Here is a 22,289-nt window from a genome sequence, read left to right as displayed (position 1 = left end):
AAATGATCAGCAAAGAGTAAAATCGCATATATACATATGATAATAAAGTGCTCAGTGATGCCAGTGCCAATAAAAACGGTTTGCTCTCACCCAATTCTTGTAGTGAAGCCAAGTCACACATGAAAACAGGAGTACATGACCATAGGGGTAAGCTGATAACCTAATGTTCTCTGTCATGCCTCATATGGCTCCTGCCTTACCCAAGTGTATACCCTACAGTCATGGCCGAAAGTGTTGGCACCCTTCAAATTGTTCCAGAAAAAAAATATATATTTCTCCCACAAACGTATTGCAATTTACATGTTTTGTTATACACGTTTATTTACTTTCTGTGTATTGAAACAACACATATAACAGAGAAAAATTGGACATAATTTCAAACAAAACTCAAAAATTGGTAGGACAAAATTGTTGGCACATTCAACTTAATATTTGGTTGCACACCCTTTAGAATAAATAACTGCAATCAATCGCTTCCTATAACCATCAACAACCTTCTTACACCTCTCAACTGGAATTTTGGACCACTCTTCTTTTGCAAACTGCTCTCATATTTGAAGGGTGCCTTCTCCCAACAGCAGTTTTAAGATCACTCCACAGATGTTCAATGTGATTTAGATCTGGACTCATTCCTGACCCCTTCAGAACTCTCCAGCGCTGTGTTTGCATCCATTTCTGGATTCTTCTTTAAGTAGCCTTGGGGGCATTGTCCTCCTAGACGACCCATGACCTAGGACTCAAACCCAGCTTTCTGACAATGGGCACTACATTACAACCCAAGTTCCTTTGGTAACCTCCAGATTTCACGACTCCTTGCACACAGTCAAGGCACCCAGTGCCAGAGGCAGCAAAATAACCCCAAAACATCTTTGAACCTTCACCATATTTGATTGTAGGTACTGTGTTCTTTTCTTTGTAGGCTTCATTCCATTTTTGGTAAACAGTAGAATAATGTGCTTTGCCAAAAAGCTCCATCTTGGTCTCATCTGTCCACAATACACTTTTCCAGAAGGATTTTAGCTTACTCACGTACATTTTGGAAAACTGCAGTTTAGCTTTTTTATGTCTCTTTCAGCAGTGGGGTCTTCCTGGGTCTCCTGCCATAGCGTTACATTTCATTCATATGTCGATGGATAGTTCACGCTGACACTGATGCACCCTGAGCCAGGAGGACAGCTTGAATTTCTTTGGAACTTGATTCGGTATGCTTATCCACCATCTGGACTATCCTGCGTTGCAACTTTACATCAATGTTTCTCTGCCGTCCAGGGAAATTAACTACAGTGCAATGGGTTGTAAACTTCTTCATTCTTCTACCCTCGCCTACTGTATCCTCACCCATCGCTTGTAGATTGTGAGCCCTCACGGGCAGGGTCCTCTCTCCTTATGTACCATTTGTGACTTGTATTTGATTAAGAATATTGTACTTGTCTTTTATTATGTATACCCCTCCTCACATGTAAAGCGCTATGGAATAAATGGCGCTATAATAATAAATAATAATAATTATGTTGTACACCTTGGGCAAAGGAACATCAAGATCTCTGTAGATGGACTTGTAACCTTGAGACTGACACCCAGACACACAATGCAAAGAGTCCAGTTCTCCCCTTCTTATCTGGTTACAGGTGTGATTTTCATATTTCTCACACTTGTTACTTGCCACAGGTGAGTTTGGTTTGAACGAGTATCACATGCTTGAAACAAAGATGTTTACCCATAATTTTAGAAAGGTGCCAACAATTGTGTCAGGCGCATTTTTGAGGTTGTGTGTGAAATTTTGTCTAATTTGCCTTTTTTTCTTTGTTTTTTTGTGTTGTTTCAATACACACAAAGGAAATCAACATATTTAATTGCAATAATTTTCTGGGAGAAATACTTCATTTTCTGGAACAATTTCATGGGTGCCAGCACTTTCGGCCATGACTGTATAGTGAGGTAGGTTATATCCCCCAAAAATAGCCCTCCCGACGAGTTACCGCCTCAATAATGAGGCCTCATCCAGGAAGTGCACTTGCAATAAAGGGGAAAGAGATCCATTAGATTCACATCTAAGGGGTGTGTCCTGGCCCAACACTGGCAGCGAAATACAGAAATGAAGTATGTAGAGTGCTGCAAAACCTCAAGAAGAAAGGACAATAAATGTCCCAAGGATGCCTTATACAGAGGAGTATTGATCGATACTTCATATCGGGGTTTCGCTGCCACTACAGGGCCTGGCGACGCCTTAGATGTGGATCTAACTTATTACAAGTGCACTCCCCTAATGAGGTCTCTTTCTTGAGGTGAAAATGCATCGGAAGTGCTATTCTTTTGGAGAATATTCTAGCCAACAATAGGTTATTGTCACTGTTGTCAGGTGTCCCGGGACCAGGGGCTCTTTCTCTGTCCCTAATGCTAGGGGCAACCTAGCTTGCCCTGTTCCCCCCGATTACTTCTGATGGTGAAGATGTCGGGGTCACATACCTTGCCTTAGCTCCTGAATCCAGGAAACGGGCGTAGTAGTGTACCATAATGCACCAACCAGACTAGCAAGGTAATATAAACAGGGATAATGAAAAATACCAAACATAAAAATATACTCACACAGACAACAAATGAATGAACCAGGGAGTGGAGGATGGGGTTAAGCCAAAGTATGAGAAAAGGAACAAACCTCGCAACAGTCATAGATAAATACAAAAAAACGCCTTCTCCAATAATAACCAACAACAACCTCAAGCCATGCAGCAAAAGCAAGCTCAATGAGTGCTAGTCAAGGCCCAGATTATATAGGAGATGGGAGTGGCTAACAGTACACAGCTGAGAGACTTAATGCAGGATGCCTCCAGGAGCTCTGAACTGAGCAGATTAACCCCTACACTGCTAAAAGAAACTTACACCGTTTAATATGAAGTGCTTCTAATCAGCGCAGGAGTAGGAGAAATCAGACGCTGCGGTCTTCCGGCTCTCTGTCACGGTAAACCACTGACAGTAACCCTCTCTTCTACGAGGGACCTCCGGAAGCTCAGAACAGGGTTTATCAGGGTTTGCCAAGTGAAAAGACTGGATCAGCCTGTCTGCATGGACATCAGATGCTGGTACCTACATCTTCTCTTCAGAACCGTATCCCTTCCGGTGTACCAGATACTGAAACGACCGATGAACGAAGCGAGAATCAACGATCTTTGCTATCTGTAATTTTAAATTTCAATCTACAATGACTGGAAATGGAGGTAGCGTTGATGGTAAAGAGGACGCAACGTATTTTTTAAAACCAGAAACACATGGGCTACTTGCACATTGAACTTTTTCAATGTGCAAGTAGCCCATGTGTTTCTGGTTCTATAATAGTTCTCTCGTTTCTACAAGACTGGGGAGTCCACCACTCCTTTGTGGGTCATTTGCACTAAAGCTGTTCCATCTAGCAGGTCCACATGGATATTCCCTCTCTGAACCCTGCTTATACAGGTACTATACAGATGATCAGGTTTTTAAATACATCAGATAGGGATTATATACATTAGTTATGACTGCTCTATTATGGGTATACCTTGACGATTGGTGGAGCAGCTTAGTATACATTTTTTTGCAAAAAAAGTATCAACTAAATACCGTGTTTTTTTCCATCTTTTTGACTAGCAATTGCTTATTACTGTGATTTTTTTTACAACAGAGTATTTTTGACCTCACTGTGCTCTTTTGAGTATTTTTTTGTGTATTTTTTAAGTAGCGATCAAGGAAACACATTATGTATCTCAAAAGTGAGCGGCAAAGCAAGGCGGAATGCTAAGTGATTGGTGATGGACCCAATCTTATAAGGACCAATGAACATGGCACCTAGTTTCAAAGAGGGAACCTTCAACTTAATGTTCCTTGAGCACAACCACATCAAGTCACCAACAAACAGGTCCGGACCCACCAAACGTCTCCTATCAGCCACAATCTTATATTTAGACCCCATCTTCCTCAAATTATCAAAAACCCCTTGCCAATCAGACGTAATTGATGATGAAAATGGTTCTTCTTCAGGTATTCTTGAAGAACGATTCCTATTAAAAGGAACCTGTCACCACTGCATGCGCAGTGATGTGCTGTATGCTATGCCCACAGTTGGGCAAAGCATAATGCGCAGGCGCAAGAGCCGAATGCACTGCGCAACGGCAAAAAAAGAGCGCGATCTGTGCGATTCACAGATCGAGTTTACGTCAGACACGCCGAGGAGCGGGGGAAGAAACAGTGATTTAACCACGCCCATTTGACCAGACCAGCGTGATTGACAGGCGAAAACGGCGACTTTAGTAAGGTATTTCGGCAGCATAGGTGGGGAATCAGGGGACAAAAAATACACTATTGTACAGCACAGCTCAGGCCCTATTTAATGGTATTTTTATCTCATATTGGAAAAAACGGGGTGACAGGTTCCCTTTAAATGAGCTGATCTGAGGATGAAACCTGCATACCCAGAAAAACGGGGACTTGCCAGTGGACTCATGACAACGATTATTTACCGCAAATTCAACTAGAGATAAGTAGGTAACCCAATCCTCCTGATTCTCAGACACAAAACACCTAAGATAAGTCTCAAGATTGTGTTTAACCCGTTCAGTTTGCCCATTAGACTGCAGGTGAAATGAATGACAGATGGATCCCCAAACTAGTGCAAAACGCCCTCCACAATTTGGAAATAAACTGCATCCCCCTGGTCAGAAACTATATCGGTAGGGATCCCATGTAATTTTACAATCTCTCTGATGAAAATTTGCGCCAAGGTCTTAGCGTTGGGTAAAGCAGATAGTGCAATAAAATGTGATATTTTACTGAATCTGTCCATCACCACCAAAATTCTAGCATTACCCGCCGACATGGCTAGATCAGTGATAAAATCGACCGATAAATGAGTCCAAGGTCTATTGGGAATTGCCAATTGTTGGAGAGACCCAGACGGATAATTATGAGAGGTTTTCGAATGCACAGACACTTCAGGCGGATACATGCTACTAGACATCATGATGTACCCCTTGACCACCAAAAAAGCAGAGTAAGAAGATCTGTGGTGGCTTTATTACCAGGATGTCCGGCCAAGACTGAACAACCTCATTCGCATATAGATGCAATAATCACCCCTTTTTGTAGTATAGAAACAGATTCACAATTATCTCCACCTCCAGGAAAACAACGAGATAAGGCATCCGCCTTAATGTGCTTGTTCCCAGGCCTATATGTAACAAAAAAAGCTAAACCTGAAGAAAAATGCTGTCAAGGCGTTAGATGTTTCGCAGACTCTAGATATGCGAGATTCTTATAATCCGTGATTACCATAACTGGATGAACTGCCCTCTCTAAAAAATTATGCCACTCTACAAAGGCCCATGTGATGGCAAAGAGTTCACTGTTACCTTACCAATGTAATTTCTCTCCGCAAATGAGGTTTTTTTTTTTTTTTTTAGAAAAGGATGCACATGGACGTCTTTTACCAGGAGATGCACCCTGCAACAATACAGCCCTCACCCCCACTTCAGACGCGTCAACTTCTACAATAGAAGGCTGAGTGATGTCAGGCTGAATGAGATTCGGCGCAGATGCAAAACACTCCTTTAAGGCATCGAATGCCTCCCTACCCAGACTGGACCATTTGGAAAAATTTGTCCCTTTCCTGGTCATATCCGTCAAGAGGTTTGGCCACTACCAATAAGTTTTTGATTAACTTACGGTAGTAGTTGGCAAGTCGCAAAAACCTTTGTAACATCTTCAAATCCTCAAGACGATCCGAATCCAGTACCGCCCGGACTTTTGCCGGATTCATGCGAAAACCGGTGGACGATAAAAATATCTTCGAAAAGGGAACTCCTCAACTGAGAACATACATTTCTCTGGTTTCACAAATAATTTATTGTCTCTGAGTGTCTGTAAGACCTGCCTGACATGTACCTGATGTGACTCAAGGTCAGGTGAATAAATTAGTATGTCATCAATATAGATTACGACAAATCTACCTACCAGGTGACTAAAGATGTAATTTACAAAGTGCTGAAAGACGGCGAGAGCATTAGTCAACCCAAATGGCATCACGGTTCAAGGTTCTCATAGTGTCCCTCAGGCATATTGAAAGCTGTTTTCCGCAGTCATAAGGATGATGGGAAGAAGGTCTTTACATCCCTGCTCCGAAAACACATCCCCAAAGTCAGACAGGTATTTAGACACAGCCTAGGTATCCACCCTTGCAAGCCGGGTGCCCATGTAGTGTCCCTGACAGTACTCACTCCAATTTACCACCTCCCGAGTCTGCCAATCTACCACAGGGTTGTGCAGAGTGAGCCAAGGAAGTCAAAGACCCACAGGAGAGGGCCGACCCTCTAGAACATAACAGTCAATACCTTCTGAGTGCATGGCCCTTACCTGTAGATGTAGCCCCTGGACGGATTGAGTAAAATACCGCGGTTTCAAGTGTGTGGAGTCAATAGAGATTATGGGTATAGGTCTGGACAGTGTATTTGGTTTGAGGCCCAGGACGAACCTAGCGTCGATTGAGTTTAACCCCGCCCCACTGTCTACAAAGGCAGAAACAACACCTGATTTTTGCCCAGATGGATTTCAGCAGGCAGAAAAAATTGTGTCCTATCCACGGAGATCTGTAAACCCGGGTTGCTAACCTTGCCGCAACCCGGGCTCCTTAGTTTTCCAGCGGCTGTTTACAGTGAAATAGTGAAGGACACGTGCCCACGAAATGGCTCTTTCAACAACAGTGAAAACATACTCCCCCTTTGCGCCAAACAGACTGCTTTCCAGAACGAGTTATCCCACCCAGCTGCATAGGTTTCTCTGATGACTCGGACCAAGTTTCCCTTGGCCCTGGACCTCCCGCACATTGGGGTCTCTCTTTATGTCTCTGGCGAAGTAGGCGATCCACCCGGATAGCCAGAGCCATGGCCGTCCCTGTCCAGGGAAACAGGAGTCTCATACAGGACTAAGGCATCCTTCACACTTACTGATAGTCCTTGACAGAACTGGCTAAGGAGCGAGGGGGTCAATCCACTTATTTTCCGTGGACCACCTCCGTAACTCGAAGCAATACTCCTCCGCCGGCCGGTCTCCCTGCTGAACCTGACATAGTGTAGACTCAGCCAGGGAGACATGGTCGGGGCCGTCATATATAAGACCCAGCATCAGAAAAAATGATAATTACTTACCGGTAATTTGATTTTCCAGAGCCATGACTGCACCGTACATGAGAGATGGCATCCGCCTCCAGGAACAGGAAACCTGCAGCAGAGATAAAAGAAGGGGGCGGCACCTCTCTCCAGTTTGTTTCGGAGTATGCAAGGTAACCGCCTTATTAGTTCATGTATGTATATTACATTCATTTTGACAAAGTCACTCTTATCCACCTTTTTTTTTTTGTGCATCACACAACCATCACCAAGATAGGGCGGGAATTAATACAGTGCTGTCATGGCTCTGGAAAATCAAATTACCGGTAAGTAATTATCATTTTTTTCCCCTCCCCATGACAGCACCGCACATGAGAGGAAGAAATAGCAGAGACTCCTAGGTTGGGACAACAGCAGATAACACCTTTCTCCCAAAAGCAAGATTTGACAGTCCTAGATCTAGCCTATAATGACGGAAGAAAGTGGAGGGTGAAGACCATACCGCTGCTCTGCAAATCTGTTCCACAGATGCATTTGCCCTTTCCGCCCAGGATGTGGCAATGGCCCTTGTAGAATGAGCTGTTACACCCAGTGGGGGAACTTGTCCAGAAGAAGAATATGAAAGTGAAATAGCCATACGAAGCCACCATGCAATAGTTGATTTTGAGGCCTTTTTCCCCGTTTGTCCCCTGGAAGGAGACAAAAAGGGCTGATGACCGTCGCCAAGGTTTTGAGGCTTCTATATATTGGAGCAGGCAATGTCTGACATCTAGACAATCGAAGGTTTGCTCTCCCTGGGATTTTGGGTTGGCACAAAACGAGGGCAAAATTGTTTCCTGGTCCCTGTGAAATTTTGAATTGACCTTCGGAAGGAAGGCCGGGTCAGTCTTTATAATTACTCTGTCATCCAGAAAGGTAGTATATGGGGGATTTACTGATATAGCTTGCAGCTCGCAGGTACGTCGTGCTGAAGTCAGGGCAACCAGGGAACTGTCTTCAGTGTCAAGGCCTTTATTGAAATGGAAGTAAGAGGATCAAAAGGAGGCGAAGTTAGGGCATTTAAAACTAAATTTAGATCCTTAGGTAGCTACTACCTTAGGTAGTGATTTCGAGGGTCTGGCTGTAAAGGAGGCTTGAATGAACCTATAGATCCTAGGGTGATCAGCAAGTTTTTGGTCAAACAATGCACCCAGGGCAAAGACTTGCACTTTTAGGGTGCTGGTAGATAATCCTCTTTCTAGCCCCTTTTGGAGAAATTCTAGAATTTCTTTTACTGTGATTTCTTGGCTAGTCTCGGACAACTGTCGCCCTGAAAATTTCAGGAATCTTTCCCAAACTTTTTGGTATTTGTCCGACGTGACCTTTTTCCTGCTAGCGAGCAAAGTGGTCACTAAAGGGCCTGAGAATCCTTTTGCTAGTAGGAGTCCCCTCTCAAGTTCCAAGCGGTGAGATGGAGTCTGTGCACCTGAGGATGTTCTACTGTACCCTTGTGCAAGAGACTGGGGATATCCGGAAGGATCCATGGGTCCGAGATAGACATGCATCTGAGCCATGTGAACCATGCCCTTTTTGGCCAAAAGGGAGCGACAAGGATTACTCGTGTCTTGTCTTCCCAAATTTTCTTCAGGACTATCGGGATCAACGGAACCGGGGGAAACGCATACGCCAGATGAAACTTCCATCGGTACAGAAATGCATCCACTCCCTCTGGGTGTTCTCTTGGATTTAGGGAGTAGAACCTGTTTACCTTCCGATGTTCTTTTGTGGCAAACAGATCCACTTCTGGCATGCCCCAGATGGCACAAATTCTTCCAAATATTTCCTGATTCAGGGACCATTCTCCCTGATGTAATACGTGACGGCTTAAGAAATCTGCTACAAGATTGTCCGTCCCTTTCAAGTGTGTACCTGACAGGGACAAAAGGTTGCTTTCTGCCCATATGAACAGCTCTTTGGCTTCTGCCATCCGGGATGCTGACCTTGTACCCCCTTACCGATTTATGTAAGTTACAGTCGTGCTGTTGTCGGATAATACTACCACATGTTTTCCTTGGACCTCCTCTTTTGCATGAAGAACTGCCCACCTCACAGCTGTCAACTCTTTTAGGTTGGAGGATGCTGCCCTTATTGAGGGTTTCCATTGGCCCTGTGGGATCCGGCCTGCTAGGTGTGCTCCCCAACCTAATGGACTTGCATCCGTGGTCAGCACCACTGGGTTCCGCACCGACCAAGGTACAGCGTTGTTTACGTTTTTGGTGCTCAGTCACCACTATAACGAGTCCTGCACTCGTGGCGATAGAAGAATCTTCCAATTCAAGTTGTACGGATGCTTCGCCTGCTCGGATAGGATCTGCCATTGTAATTCTCTCGTATGGACTTGCGCCCACTGGACCGCTGGGATTGTTGCGGTTAGGATACCCAAGAGTGACATCGCCCCTCTTACCGAGATGGGCTGGCCGGGTTGCACGTGTTGTATCTTTTGTTGAATGGTCCGAATTTTCCTTTCTGGGAGGACACACTCTTGTCTGACTGAATTTAATTGAATCCCGGGGAATTCCTGTACCTGAGCTGGAACACACCTTGATTTTTTATTTGTATTAACCAGCCCAGCCTGGTTAGTGCCTCCAGCACTCTCGTGACTGTCCTTACACAGTTTTCCTTGTTGTCTGCCACCACAAGAAAGTCGTCCAAATAGGGTACGAGTAGTATATTTTCTTTTCTCACGAAGGATGCTACTTCGGAAATTATTTTTGTGAACATACGCGGGGCTACTGACACCCCAAAGGGAAGACATTGATATTGCAGATGAGTGGGGACTTGTGCAATCTCCACCACCAACCTTAGGTACTGCTGATGTTCCGCACAAATTGGTACATGGTAGTAAGAATCTGTGAGATCTACAGTATTACTGCCATGTAGAAGCCTGGATCAAGTAGCCTTACTGCTGACTTTAGAGTTTCCATTTTTAAACTCTCCACCCGGATATAGCGATTCAGTGCTTTTAAATTGAATATTGTCCTCAGCGAGCCGTCAGGCTTTGGCGTGAGGAACAACGTGCTGTAGAGTCCTTTCCCTATTTCTTGGTGTGGCACTTTTATCAGTACTTCCTTCTGCATGAGGAGATGAACCTCTCTTTCTAGTATGGCTTGATTTTTGTTGCCCACATGATTCACTATCATCCGTTGCGGCGGGGGGCTGAGGAAATTTAGCCGCAGGCCTGCCGATAACTGGTTGGTTATCCACTGTGAGGCTGGTAATGCTGCCCACTGGTGGACAAAAAAATCGAAGTCTTCCCCCCACCGGAATTTTGGTGTCATTGGTGTTTGGAATCTGATTTAGGGGGAGGCTTACTGAAGAGAAACCCTTTATCTTTCCTCTCTCTCCAGGGTCTGCCTCGTATGGACGTGTCGTCTGAGCGGCCTCGGTCCCCTCTATTCCCTGACCCTCAAAATGACAAGCGAGAGTTATCCCAACAACGTCTAAAAAAGGGGGTATCGCGAATCGTTTTTTCTTCTCTGACGCCTTCTCCTGGATTTCATCCAATGCTTTTCTGAAGAGGTACTGTCCCTCACAAGGGACTGCACAGAGTTTAACTTTCGATTGAAAGTCTGCGGCCCAGTTTTTTAACCACAGTGCTCTGCGACCTAAATTGGATAGGGCGCATGCATGGGCGGCACATCGGACAGAGTCAACTGCGGCATCCGCCAGGAACCCTGCCGCTTCTTGCAAGGAAGGTATTGCCTCCAGTAGCCTCTCTCTAGGGCACTTGTCTTTTATTTGCTCACTTAATTCCTCTAACCACTTGACCATAGCACAAGCTGTACAAGTAGCGGCTACCCCAGGTTTGAATCACCATGCTGATGCCTCCCAAACTGATTCTAGAAATGCATCCGTTTTTTTGTCGAGGGGATCTTTTAAGGCACCCATGGGCTATCCCTCTAGAGGTACTAGCAATAGCAGCATCCAGTTTAGGAGCCTTTTCCCATTTTTCACAGACCTCCTCATCAAATGGGTATTTGCGCTTCAGTGTCTGCGGGACGGACATCTTTTTGTTTGTTTTTTTCCACTCCCTTTTAATCAAATTCAGGAAATTATCATGAAAGGGAAAAACTCTGCGTTTTTTCCCCTCCAGGTTACTAAACATGGAATCTTGAATTGTTCGTTGTTCCCTAGGCATCTCCACCCCCATAGTAGACAAGCTTGAGTAACTTCCCGATATCCTCGGATAAAAAATAAGGGCAGCCATATTCCTCGTCCGAGTACAGGTCTGAGTCATCAGAGGGGGGCTAATTCTCCCAGCTCTTCCTCCGAATCTACATCAGGACTTTGGATATTTGTAGGAGGGGGAGAGGTGGGCTTTCCGGAACCGAGTGCAGTATGCTGCTTTAACTGTTCCTTTACTGTTGTCTTTTCTTCCTCTCGAATAATAGATTTTATGCTCTGGAGTAGTGACGGAGACTCCTCGGCCACTGTTTTATTAATACACGAACGACAGATTCGCTTGTCATATGTTCTAGGGAGGGTTTCTTTACATAGTGCACATGTCCTGTTTTTCTGCTTTGATGTGGCCTTTTTCCCCTAAAGAAAATATGACACAGAGGCCGTCATTACCCACATGTTTTGCCTTACAAAGGCACACACCCACCAAAGACCCTGGGTACCCCGGTAGCCTGTGGGTTCACTTCTTCGTCCGATATGCGCGGTTCCGTTGCGGGGTCCGCCATGCTTTCATGAGAAGCTGCTGCTGCATCCATTGCCCTTCTTTATCTGGTTGGAGCGTTGTGCGCGACTCTGGAGCAACTCCCTCCCGGAAGTGTTCAGCACACCGTCTCCCCCGGCATGTTACGTCACTTCCTGTACAACCGGAAGCCGTCCCATTCACTCGGCGCGAGCGTCATAATGTAGACGCCCCTTCCCGGCCCAGTCTCCTGACAGGAGCGGCCGCCGGGGAGTCCAGCGGGGGGGCCCCCAGGATGACGGGCGCGTGCCACCGTGCCCCCACACCGCGGACCTCGGTCTCCGGACCGGGCACCATCAGAGGGGGATCCCCCTGGAGGTATGCAGCCTACCACAGGCATCCACCTGCAGGAACAGGAAACCAAAACTGAGGAGAGAGGTGCCACCCCCTTCTTTTATCTCTGCTGCAGGTTTCCTGTTCCTGGGGGCGGATGTCATTTCTCATGTACGGTGCCGTCATGGGGAAGGGAAAATATTCCTACACTGTCTGGAGCGACTGGGAGTCAGATGGGAGGGAGAATGCCCATGCTTGGGGGTCACCCTGAAGGAGAGAGATTATTATCCCCACCCGTTGCTCCTTGGTTCCTGAGGAATAAGGATGTAACCTGAAGTATAGTTTACTGGCCTCCCTGAAAACAAACTTGTCAAACCCCCAGAGAAACTGTCAGGCAAAGCGATCTTGGGCTTCACTATGAGTTGCCTGGGAGTCATGGTCCTCAAACCTTATGTATTAGGGTTCTGCAAAACGACAGTGTGTAGATCTGTCACCTCCAGGCTGAGCTGCTGCAGTTGCTCTATCAGAGCAGTGATAGAATCCATAATGGATAAAAAAAATGGTTTCAATCAGAGGAAATGTCACGACTCTGTTGGCGGGTGTCCAGGGACCCCTTCCCTGTCCCTAACACCAGGGGGCACCCTAGCTCGCCCTGTTCCTTGGGTTACTTCTTATTGTGAAGATGCCGGGGCCACGTACCTTACCTTAGCTCCTGAATTCGCCATCAGTCTATACCCTTCTCTCACCCAGGGAAGAGGGGAGTAGTAGTGTACCGTAACACACAGACCAGACTAACAAGGTAATACTAACAGGGGTAACGAAAAATACCAAACATACAAATATACTCACACAAACATCAGAGGAATGCACTGAGGAGTGGATGAAGGGGTTAAACCAAAGTAGGAGAAGGGAATTATCACACACTCAAAACATAACAACAGTCACAGATAAATCCACCAAAAGCCTTCTCCAATAACCACCAGCAACCTCCAGCCATGTAGCAAAAGCTATGTCTGACAATGAGTGCTAGCCAGGGCCCAGATTATATAGGAGATATGAGTGGCTAAGGCTACGTTCACATTTGCGTTGTGCGCCGCAGCGTCGGCGACGCAACGCACAACGCAAACAAAAACGCAGCAAAACGCATGCACAACGCTGCGTTTTGCCACGCATGCGTCCTTTTTTTGGTTGATTTTGGACGCAGCAAAAATGCAACTTGCTGCGTCCTCTGCGCCCGGACGCGTGCGCCGCAGTGACGCATGCGTCGCAAAACGCAAGTACAACGCATGTCCATGCGCCCCCATGTTAAATATAGGGGCGCATGACGCATGCGGCGACGCTGCGGCGCCCGACGCTGCGGCGCCCGACGCTGCGGCGCAGACCGCAAATGTGAACGTAGACTAACAGTGAACAGCTGAGCCTTAATGCAGGAAAGCTTGCAGGAGGTCTCAACTGATCAGATTAAACCCTGCACTGACAAAAGAAACTTACACCATTTAATATGAAGCTGGAAGTGCTTCTAATCAGTGCAGGAGTAGGAGAAATCAGACACTGCAGTTTTCTGGCTCCTCTCGGTCGTGGTAAACCCGTGACAGTTATACACTTGTGTACTGCCTTTAACAGGGCGGGAGCCATACGGCATGACAGGGAACGTTAGGTTATCAACTTACCCCTCTGGCCATGTGCTCCTCTTTTCGTGTGTGACTTGGCTTTGCTACAAGAATTGGGTGAGATCGAACGTTTTATTGCCACTGGCATCACTAAGCTCTTTATTATCATATTTATGCAATTTTACTCGTTTTGCTGATCATCTTGTCTAGGTTATAATTGAGTGTTAGGTTTTAACTATTGAAACTATTGATACTCTCCTGCTGATTAAGTGATAATTTTCTGAAAGTTAACATTGCCATTATTATTGATGAACCTCTTTTTCTCAGATTAAATAGCAAATACTTGCTGACAGATTCCCTTTAAAGAGTTTGTCCACTATCTGAACAACCCATTTTTTCAATAAAGCAGTCCCTCACAGAAAATAAAAATAATATACTTGCCAACGGCACTGGCGCCATTCCAGTGATGTCTCCGGGCCTTCCGTGATATTGTTATGCCAAGTGAACCTTGCAGACAAGGTCATGGGAGACCCGATGCCGACATCCCTGGAATGACGTCGGTATGGGACATGATAATGTGTTTTTATTTCATAAGGGGGACTATTTTATTCAAAAAGGGGTTGTCCAAATATTGGACAATTCCTTCAAAGACATGCAAAAGTATAATCTGACCCAAAAAATCTAAAAGATAATGTGATGATGTCACTGCAAATATGAAGAGAAGCCCTATAGTGTTCTGACTACTTCTGAACAAAAAGCAGAAGATAGCGCAAGTCCAAACACTACAAGTGACGAGAGAACCGAACCCAAATACAGTACCAAGGCATTTAACAAGAGAAAACAAAGGTAAACCACCTGTACATCTCATACAAGGCATGCACTGACAACGTACATGATCTTGGGAAGACATATCTCAGCTCTCAAAAGAAGCCAACAAATGAATAAAGGCTGCAGAGGAAGGAATAAAATCCATGCATGACAACCAAGATATTTGGCACTTTTACAGATGAAAAGAGATCACCCAAAAATCAAGCCTTTTGATGGAAAGATCTATTTTTTGAACGAGATTTTTTTGATCTTTAAGAACAAGGACTTCAGTACTTACAATACTGCCCAATGAGAATGTGACTAGGGATATTTTCACAAAAGCATTGACTGCCGAGATGAAAGGGCTGTGCCTAATGAACTGACAATTGAGTTCATTGCGGCAGACTTGGGCTGGAGCTACTTTTGTGCACACGGCAGATGTGATGTTAGTTGGTAGTGATGCGAACGTGCTCGGATAAATGTTATTCCAGCATGTTTGGGTGCCAACCGGGTGTCTTTGGCGTGCTTGAATCGTATATTCGAGTCCCCGCAGTTGCATGTCTCGTGGCTGTTCGACAGTCACAACGCATGCAGAGATTGATTGCCTAACAAACAGCCACGAGACATGCAGCTGCGGAGACTTGGCCATATTATTCGAGAACGCCGAAGACACTCAGCACACGAGCATGCTCGGATAACACCTTATCTGAGCACTCTCGCTCGCTCATCACTATTAGTTTGCTAACAAACTCTATGACCTCTTTTCCTGTAGTCTTCAATGTTGTGTCGATGAAGACAATGGTTTCTGTCTGTCCCAAGCAAAGCGGTTTGTTCTCCTACTTCAATCCGAGGGCTGAATAATTCTGAAAGCTAAAATCTGCAACAATATTGATTATGATCAGCGGGGTGAAACCACTTGGGACACATAAGAGATCCTGAGAATATAGAAGTTGCAGCACTTATGTTGCATTATTTTACCCCATTTTTACCCCAATTTTACTGGACACTGCAGCACAATATCATGCACTTCAATAGGGCTGTGCATCAGCTGTCTGAGAAGCAGGTGGCAGGGGCACCACTGATCATAAAGTGATGGCATATCGTAGTCATATCTCATCCTTTGGGAATACCCCTTGAAAGGTGTTAACCGGCCTTGGGTACAAGTTTGCAGCAACTCTATTAATCCTCACAGCATTCCCAACAGAGTTTCTCTGGTGCCAGGAGCAGGCGGTCTTGTGACCGCAAGTGTATGATTTGCATATTCCGGTCACATTCCGACTAGACGTGTCCGGCCGCGCATGTCTAGTTGGCATGTGACCGCATGTATGCAAATCGCACACTTGCGGTCACACGCCTGCCTGCTCCAGGAGAATCCTCATAATGTGCACAGACCAAATCCTTCTCTGCCCTGACATCTGCCGGGGAAGAGACAAAAAGTCCCCATACACATAATACTGTAAACAATACTGTCCATGTCACTGGGTTAGCAGACTTAAGTCTACTACCTTTAGTCTGCACCTGCAACAAACCAGGCAGGCTGTCGTGATCCAAACTGGGTTTGGAGTCCTGTCTACCCCTTTCCGGTCTGGTTATATCAGGGGTTAACTTTGCTCTGCCTCATTTTGGGTTCAGGTTTGCTATTTATCTCCGCTGCATCCTGCAGGCGGTGTCAGTTATAGTTTCTGCCTACGGCGTTAGTAGCTGACCCTACTTAAACCCTGATTTGTCCTGCTGGCTTTGCTGACTGTGCCCGCATCTGTTTACTCCCCTCTCCCCGTACCGACACTGTGTTTCCCCTTCGTGTGTGGACTCCCAGGTACTTGATTCGGCTTGGACTCTGACCTGATTTTGTCTCCTGTCTTTGGTATTTCCGCTCTGGACCGGTATTGACCTTTTTGGTTTGTCTCTGACTCTGTGTTTGTTTATCCCTTTGGTACTGCGCTACTGACTAATATTGACCCGGCTTTTGTGACTATCCTGCTGCCACCTGGTGGTAGCCTCGCTGCGGCACTGCAGGTCTACTCTGGCACTGTGCTGTCCTCCCGCCACTCTATTGCCATCTAGTGTAGCTTGCATCTCCCTGCATAGCAGCAGCGTGACACAGGCAAGCTTTTATTCCGTTCACATTGATCATTTTCTTTTTTTTTTATTGTAGGTGTAATATTTCTTCGAAACATTTAAACTAGAAGTCGTTAAGCAAATTGGTTGTCTCAATGGAATCTGAATGTCATGGCAAAATCGTCACAAAACAATGGTAAATGAAAAAGAAAAATGCAAGGCAGATGTGTTGTATGCTTTAATAGTACAGGTGAGATACAAGGAGTTCAGGCACACGTTTAGTCAGCGACGAGTATTAAGTCACCACAATCCATGGACACGACTGATCTGACAACTGGTGAGAAGAGAAAGCAAACGATTCATGCAACCCACCTGCTCTTTTTTCACCTTCTTCTTTGGCACGGAGTCCAAGGACTTCTCAGATTCTGAACGAGTCCGATTGGACCTTCTCTGGTGTTTCTTCTCAGAGGTTCCTAGTAAAAAGAAACTGTGTTGTGCATTAATCCATTATTGGGTCAGTGTCTCGAAGGACTGCAAACGACCCACCTCTGGGTGAGAGTCGAGGCTCATAGACTGAAGCCACTTTGCAGTAGGGCTTGATTACTTTTCCACTGTTTTGTTCCAACAGCGACTCTGTGGACGATGCGTCTCCATAGTAACAGACCGCAAACACGCTTTGTAGTCTGACAGTGCAGTCATATTCCCTTCTAACTCTCCCACCGACCAAGCGTAGGTCAGCACAAAGCAGAAAATAAATGGAAGAAAGTATGAGAACGCAAGGGGCCCCATATACAAAGAAGGGCTGTCGGATGAACTGTCATTTGGCCGATCAGCGGGCAGCCATCTCTCCCGATATTTCTTTACACAGGAGTTCTCGGTCTGCCCAACTATGTGTTCTTTAAGAGAGCCTCTGCTAGACATCTCTGAAGGTGGCTCATCTCACCAAGGGCACAAGGATCGTCAGTCCGGGGTCGGACAGATGATGTCGGGGGAGAGTTAGGAGGTCTGCAGAAACAGCAGACGGTCAGCCGATAGTGGCAAGCTCTGCCTACATCGGTCTAATCTGTATGTGAGCTTTAAAGGGATTGTCCAGGCTTGAGGTTTAAGTCGTATTGATTATATGCAATTGCAAATTTTTGAATCCTCAAAGGGCGCACTGTCAGGGTTCATTGGTGCCGGTGGCCATGTGACTGCATGAATTAAATTTGCATACTCCCAGTCACATTCCGACTAGACATGTCTGGACTTGCTCAATTCACTAGCATTAAGCAAGCCTGCGCACGTCTAGTCAGCATGTGACCACATGTATGCAAATCACGGTTCCCGGCGTCAGAAAATCCTCCCAGAACACACAGACCAGATCCTTTTCTGCCCTGGCCTTTGTCGGGGAAAAAAGTCAGGAGGTCATATGCAGGCGCTAGAGAATCATTACAACGTGCAGTCCGTACACTTTCAGAATTCAAAGGTCTGCCGCCACAAAGCGTAACTGCAGACTTTCACCTCAAGCCTCGACTACATGCACATATATTACACACACACAATTTAGACTGCAGCCAGTGATGGGTATATACCTTCTGGACTGTATGTCTGCACCTGAACAAAAAAATGCAAGATTACAAATCGCAGAATGTGTTTGCCGTTTGTTACCATGGAGATGCATAGTCTGCGTAGAAGCTGCAGAAAGAAAATGGCAAGTGGTCTGGCACATGGATCTGCTATTGAGCTCGCCTTCAATCTCTAAGTAATGTTCGACTGAACGGCTTCTGCCCTTTTGTTTTAGCAACTGGTGCGGATCTGAGCACCCAAACTCCAACCTATCAAAACTCAGTCGGTGGTCACAGTCAAAATTTAATCAGTAATTTAAAAAAAAAAGGGAGAAGAGAATAAAAATGTCAAATACAACTGGACCACTATAACGTCTACAAATATATGTTCTCTTAGATGTCCTGAACAGTATGTAAAAATATTTTAGGAGTGATTTAAAGGAGGCCTTTATCCAGGATGGAGCCACGTTAAAGGGGTATTTCCATCTCCAACATCCTATCGCAGTATGTAGTAGGTGTAATAATTATATTATTAGAAAATACCTCCAACTACAAATGTAGAACATTTCTTCTGATTCGTTATGCCTCTTACCCATGTGCAGGGCGTTGCAGTAGCTTAGGTATCCGTGGTTACGACCACTAGCAACTAACTGGTCAGTAGATGTGTTGTCGTAACTATGGATACCTAAGCTCCTGCAATACCGAATCAGAAGAACTATACTAAATTTCTAATATTATAATTATTACACCTACTACATACTGGGATAGGATCTTGGAGATGGGAATACGACTAGTACACCCTTTACTGAGTGGCATATCACTTAGCAACAAATCTAGCGGAGGCCATGGCGGCAGTGCGAGTGTGCATGGTGGTAATGGAAATCATGGTGGTGGTGCCCTGATGGAACACAGCATAGATGAAAAGTGGAGAGAAAAAAAAGGTAAAACGTGCATGTAAAACCATCAGATAAGGGCCAGTAAATGAAGTCCTAGTGATCTAGGGAGGCCCCTAAAGTACTGGTTGTGTGGCCTAAGCTTTGCAATTGCTAAAATCCAGAATTAAAAAGTGAAAAATGGTGTCATTGTTGCATGCGCTCATCCAAACGTGACCTTAATAGAAATGCTGTGCGCCGAGAATCTGCACCGCAGCGCGAGTGACGAGGTGGATTACTTGCACAGCGTGTAGATAGCGTTTCTGCCCATAGACCACAAGTACAAGAACTGACAGACAATAAATAATAACAGAAGATATAAACTCACCCGCCCCCACAAAATAAAAAATAAACAAGTTATGTATCTAGACTATAAACTTACCAGGTTCATTATAGGAAAAAAAGAAAAAAACAAATGAATAAAAAAAAAAAGAAAATGAATCGTCCATCCATATTATTCTCAATGTATCGGAAACTAGATGTAGATGGGAATGACATTGATGAAAGCTGTACAGACGGATCTTTACCTCCGATGTGACATACATCATTCATGGTGGAGCTGGTGCACTAGTAATGAGACTGTGTGATGGACCACGGGAGAGTATATCCTTCACTATTAGACTATTAGTCAGTCTTACTGTAGGAACCCTCCATATCATGCATAGGAATGGATCCCTTTCTGCTTCTCAGGCTTTCGGGTCCTTCCTTCACAGAGTCCGGATTTCAGCTTTCGGCCAGAAGGACCCTTCTTTCACACTCAACCAGGTATGAAGTCTCCAACCAGAGGCATCACATTGACATGAATCGATAAACACTTATACCCCTCTTTCCTTCAGCCGGTGGCCAAGGACGATCTCCTGGATCTACCCAGATCTTACTTCTGGCACACATGGCAAATTGTAGATTGTGCTGAGGAAATCTGCCGTGTGTAGGAGCGTAGCGAGAGGTGCAGAGGCAAGTGGAGTGCCAGCAAGGAGGTTAGTAAAAAAGAAGGACTGTGACCGGTGCCGCAGGTCCACTATGTCAGATACACTGACAACTATGACTTCTTTTTTAAAGAGGTGTTCCCATCTCACTTGGTCCTCTGAGACCCCCACAGTCACAAGATGGGTTATGGTTTGGTTATCCGTGAGGGACCTGCACTGATCAGCAGAATGGAGCACATTTATTCCTGCCAGGAATGGCTGACCGTGGCTCAATGCGTTCCCTATGTGGATAGAGAATGAATGTAGCGGCGGTCGGTCGTCCGACTTACCTCTCCATTAGTAATGAGGATAAAGCCCTGACGGGGATAAAAAAAATAGCCCGTTCTGCCGATCAGTGAAGGTCACAGCAGCAGGACCCACACCACGCACAGGAGGTTGTGCCTGTCAACCTCTTCTTAATTACAATGTTACCCACATAGAATAAACACCAGTACAGGAAACATTCCCGCATCTTCAGCACCAGGGCTTGCGTAACGCTATGTCAAGTGAGCCCTGCAGCCAATCAGTGGCAGCTTCAATCTCACTTTCTTCAGATGAAACTGACATCCAGAGAAAGTCAGAGCAGCAGTTTCGCCCCAAGGAACCAGGGCTGTAGAGTCGGAATCGTGGAGTCGGTGTAATGGAAATTGAGGAGTCGGAGTTGGAGGTTTGGTTTATCGACTCCACAGCCCTAGCAGGGCTGTGGAGTCGGAGTTGGAGCCCATTTTGGTGGAGTTGGCGTCATGGAAATTGAGGAGTAAGAGGTTTGGCTTACTGACTCCACAGCCCGGCAAGGAACCCAAGGAAGTGAGAGTGAGGCATCCGCCGATTGACTGCAGGGCTCACGTGACATAACGTCACGCAAGCTCAGGCGCCGGTGATGAGAACAAGGCGTTCTTACTGGACATGGAGGAATACTGTATTCGAGAAGTGGGTGTCCGAGCCATGGACAACACCTTTAAGTGACGTTATATCCTAGTGATACATAGTGAAATGGATATACCCCTTTAAGTGAATTAGGATAGAGAGGTCCACAGTACAATCCACTGAGCTGTAAAGGGCAAGGTTACACAAGGCTCCGATATTACAATGGAGGTAGGCTTAAGTATGCTGGCTATAACATAAATCTTAACACCCTCAGTCACCACCGGACGGCAATGGCCGAGTTATACACAACAGGGCTGGAGGGGAAAAAATCAATGCGCTGCCCACACCTGTATGTGGGCACATACAGTGCCAGCTATCACTGGTGCTTCACATAGGGCGATGGCTGTGGGCGATGGACGAGCAGTTTGGATTAAAATGTTTACATGGAGTCTAACCAGGGGCTCCGCTATATCCGAAGTCTGAGGAGCCCGCAATAATGGAGGGATCGCAAATAAACCTAAAGGGGCTCGCATTCTGAATGTCAGCCCCGCAGACTATGAGGAGTAACCAGGAAGGGGGTTGAGACCCCAGTTCTAGTGACCGCTTGGACCCCCATTGGTAGGGACATTTGTCAGGCATCCTGTGCATAGGCGATAAATGTTATTTGGGGCACAACCAAGTGCGCGGTTAGAAAAACCTGCGAAGCGCTGAGAGTCCAGCCAGTGTAAGGGCAGATTCAGGAGACTGTGCCCAGTGGTAGCGGACCCCCCTACATGGTGCTGTCTGATCCGCAGACACGGATTACAATAGGACATGCACTGAGTTTAATGGATCTGGCAATGTGGGTCCGTAAAAAAAAAAAGTGAATGTGATGTGTGAATAGTTCTATTAAAGAACGAGGGTCGGTGATCTGTGGCATAGATGAGGATCAGTTGTGCCCCAAATGGAAAATTAGGAAAGTGTTTTGTGCTGACATCAGAGACCCCCGACAACTTTTTCTGTACTGGGGGTGGATCTCGTTTGTCTCCTCAATCTCTCACCCTCACCGCTGCCTTTATATTAGCGATAAGCCCCCCCTTATGACTAATAAACCTTTCTATATACAGGATTGTGATGGCCTACAGATGTATTTCATACCGGCTACGCACATGCTATTGGTCGCTGTTATCAGCCAGGCAGTATGAAAAAGACCTGCGGGTGCGGCCCCATCTCATCTGCACGGAGTAAAACACAACAGAAAACCCACTGAACAATGCAAACGTCGTCATCTTTGTATCGTTTATTGCACAAAAAGCAGCATATAACAAAAATATGAAAATGGGTGACAGCGCAGATTTGGGAAAATACTGATCTTTTTTTTTTTTT

At 45.7% G+C, this 22,289-nt stretch overlaps 1 protein-coding gene across 4 annotated transcripts in view; it reads right to left on the bottom strand.

Moving 5' to 3' along the window:
* The window catches only part of NSD3 (nuclear receptor binding SET domain protein 3), a 121,988-nt gene that overhangs the window by 59,508 nt on the left and 40,191 nt on the right, over positions 1-22,289 (bottom strand). For all 4 annotated transcript variants that reach the window (XM_077262248.1, XM_077262246.1, XM_077262247.1 and 1 more), the window contains exon 7: positions 16,989-17,089. In XM_077262248.1, coding sequence (XP_077118363.1) covers positions 16,989-17,089 — 101 coding nt within the window. The remainder of the gene's footprint in view (positions 1-16,988; positions 17,090-22,289) is intronic.

This window comes from Ranitomeya variabilis, chromosome 5 (genome assembly GCF_051348905.1).
Source record: "Ranitomeya variabilis isolate aRanVar5 chromosome 5, aRanVar5.hap1, whole genome shotgun sequence".
Classification (NCBI taxonomy): Eukaryota; Metazoa; Chordata; class Amphibia; order Anura; family Dendrobatidae; genus Ranitomeya; species Ranitomeya variabilis.
This window is presented reverse-complemented; position numbering and strand designations above follow the sequence as displayed.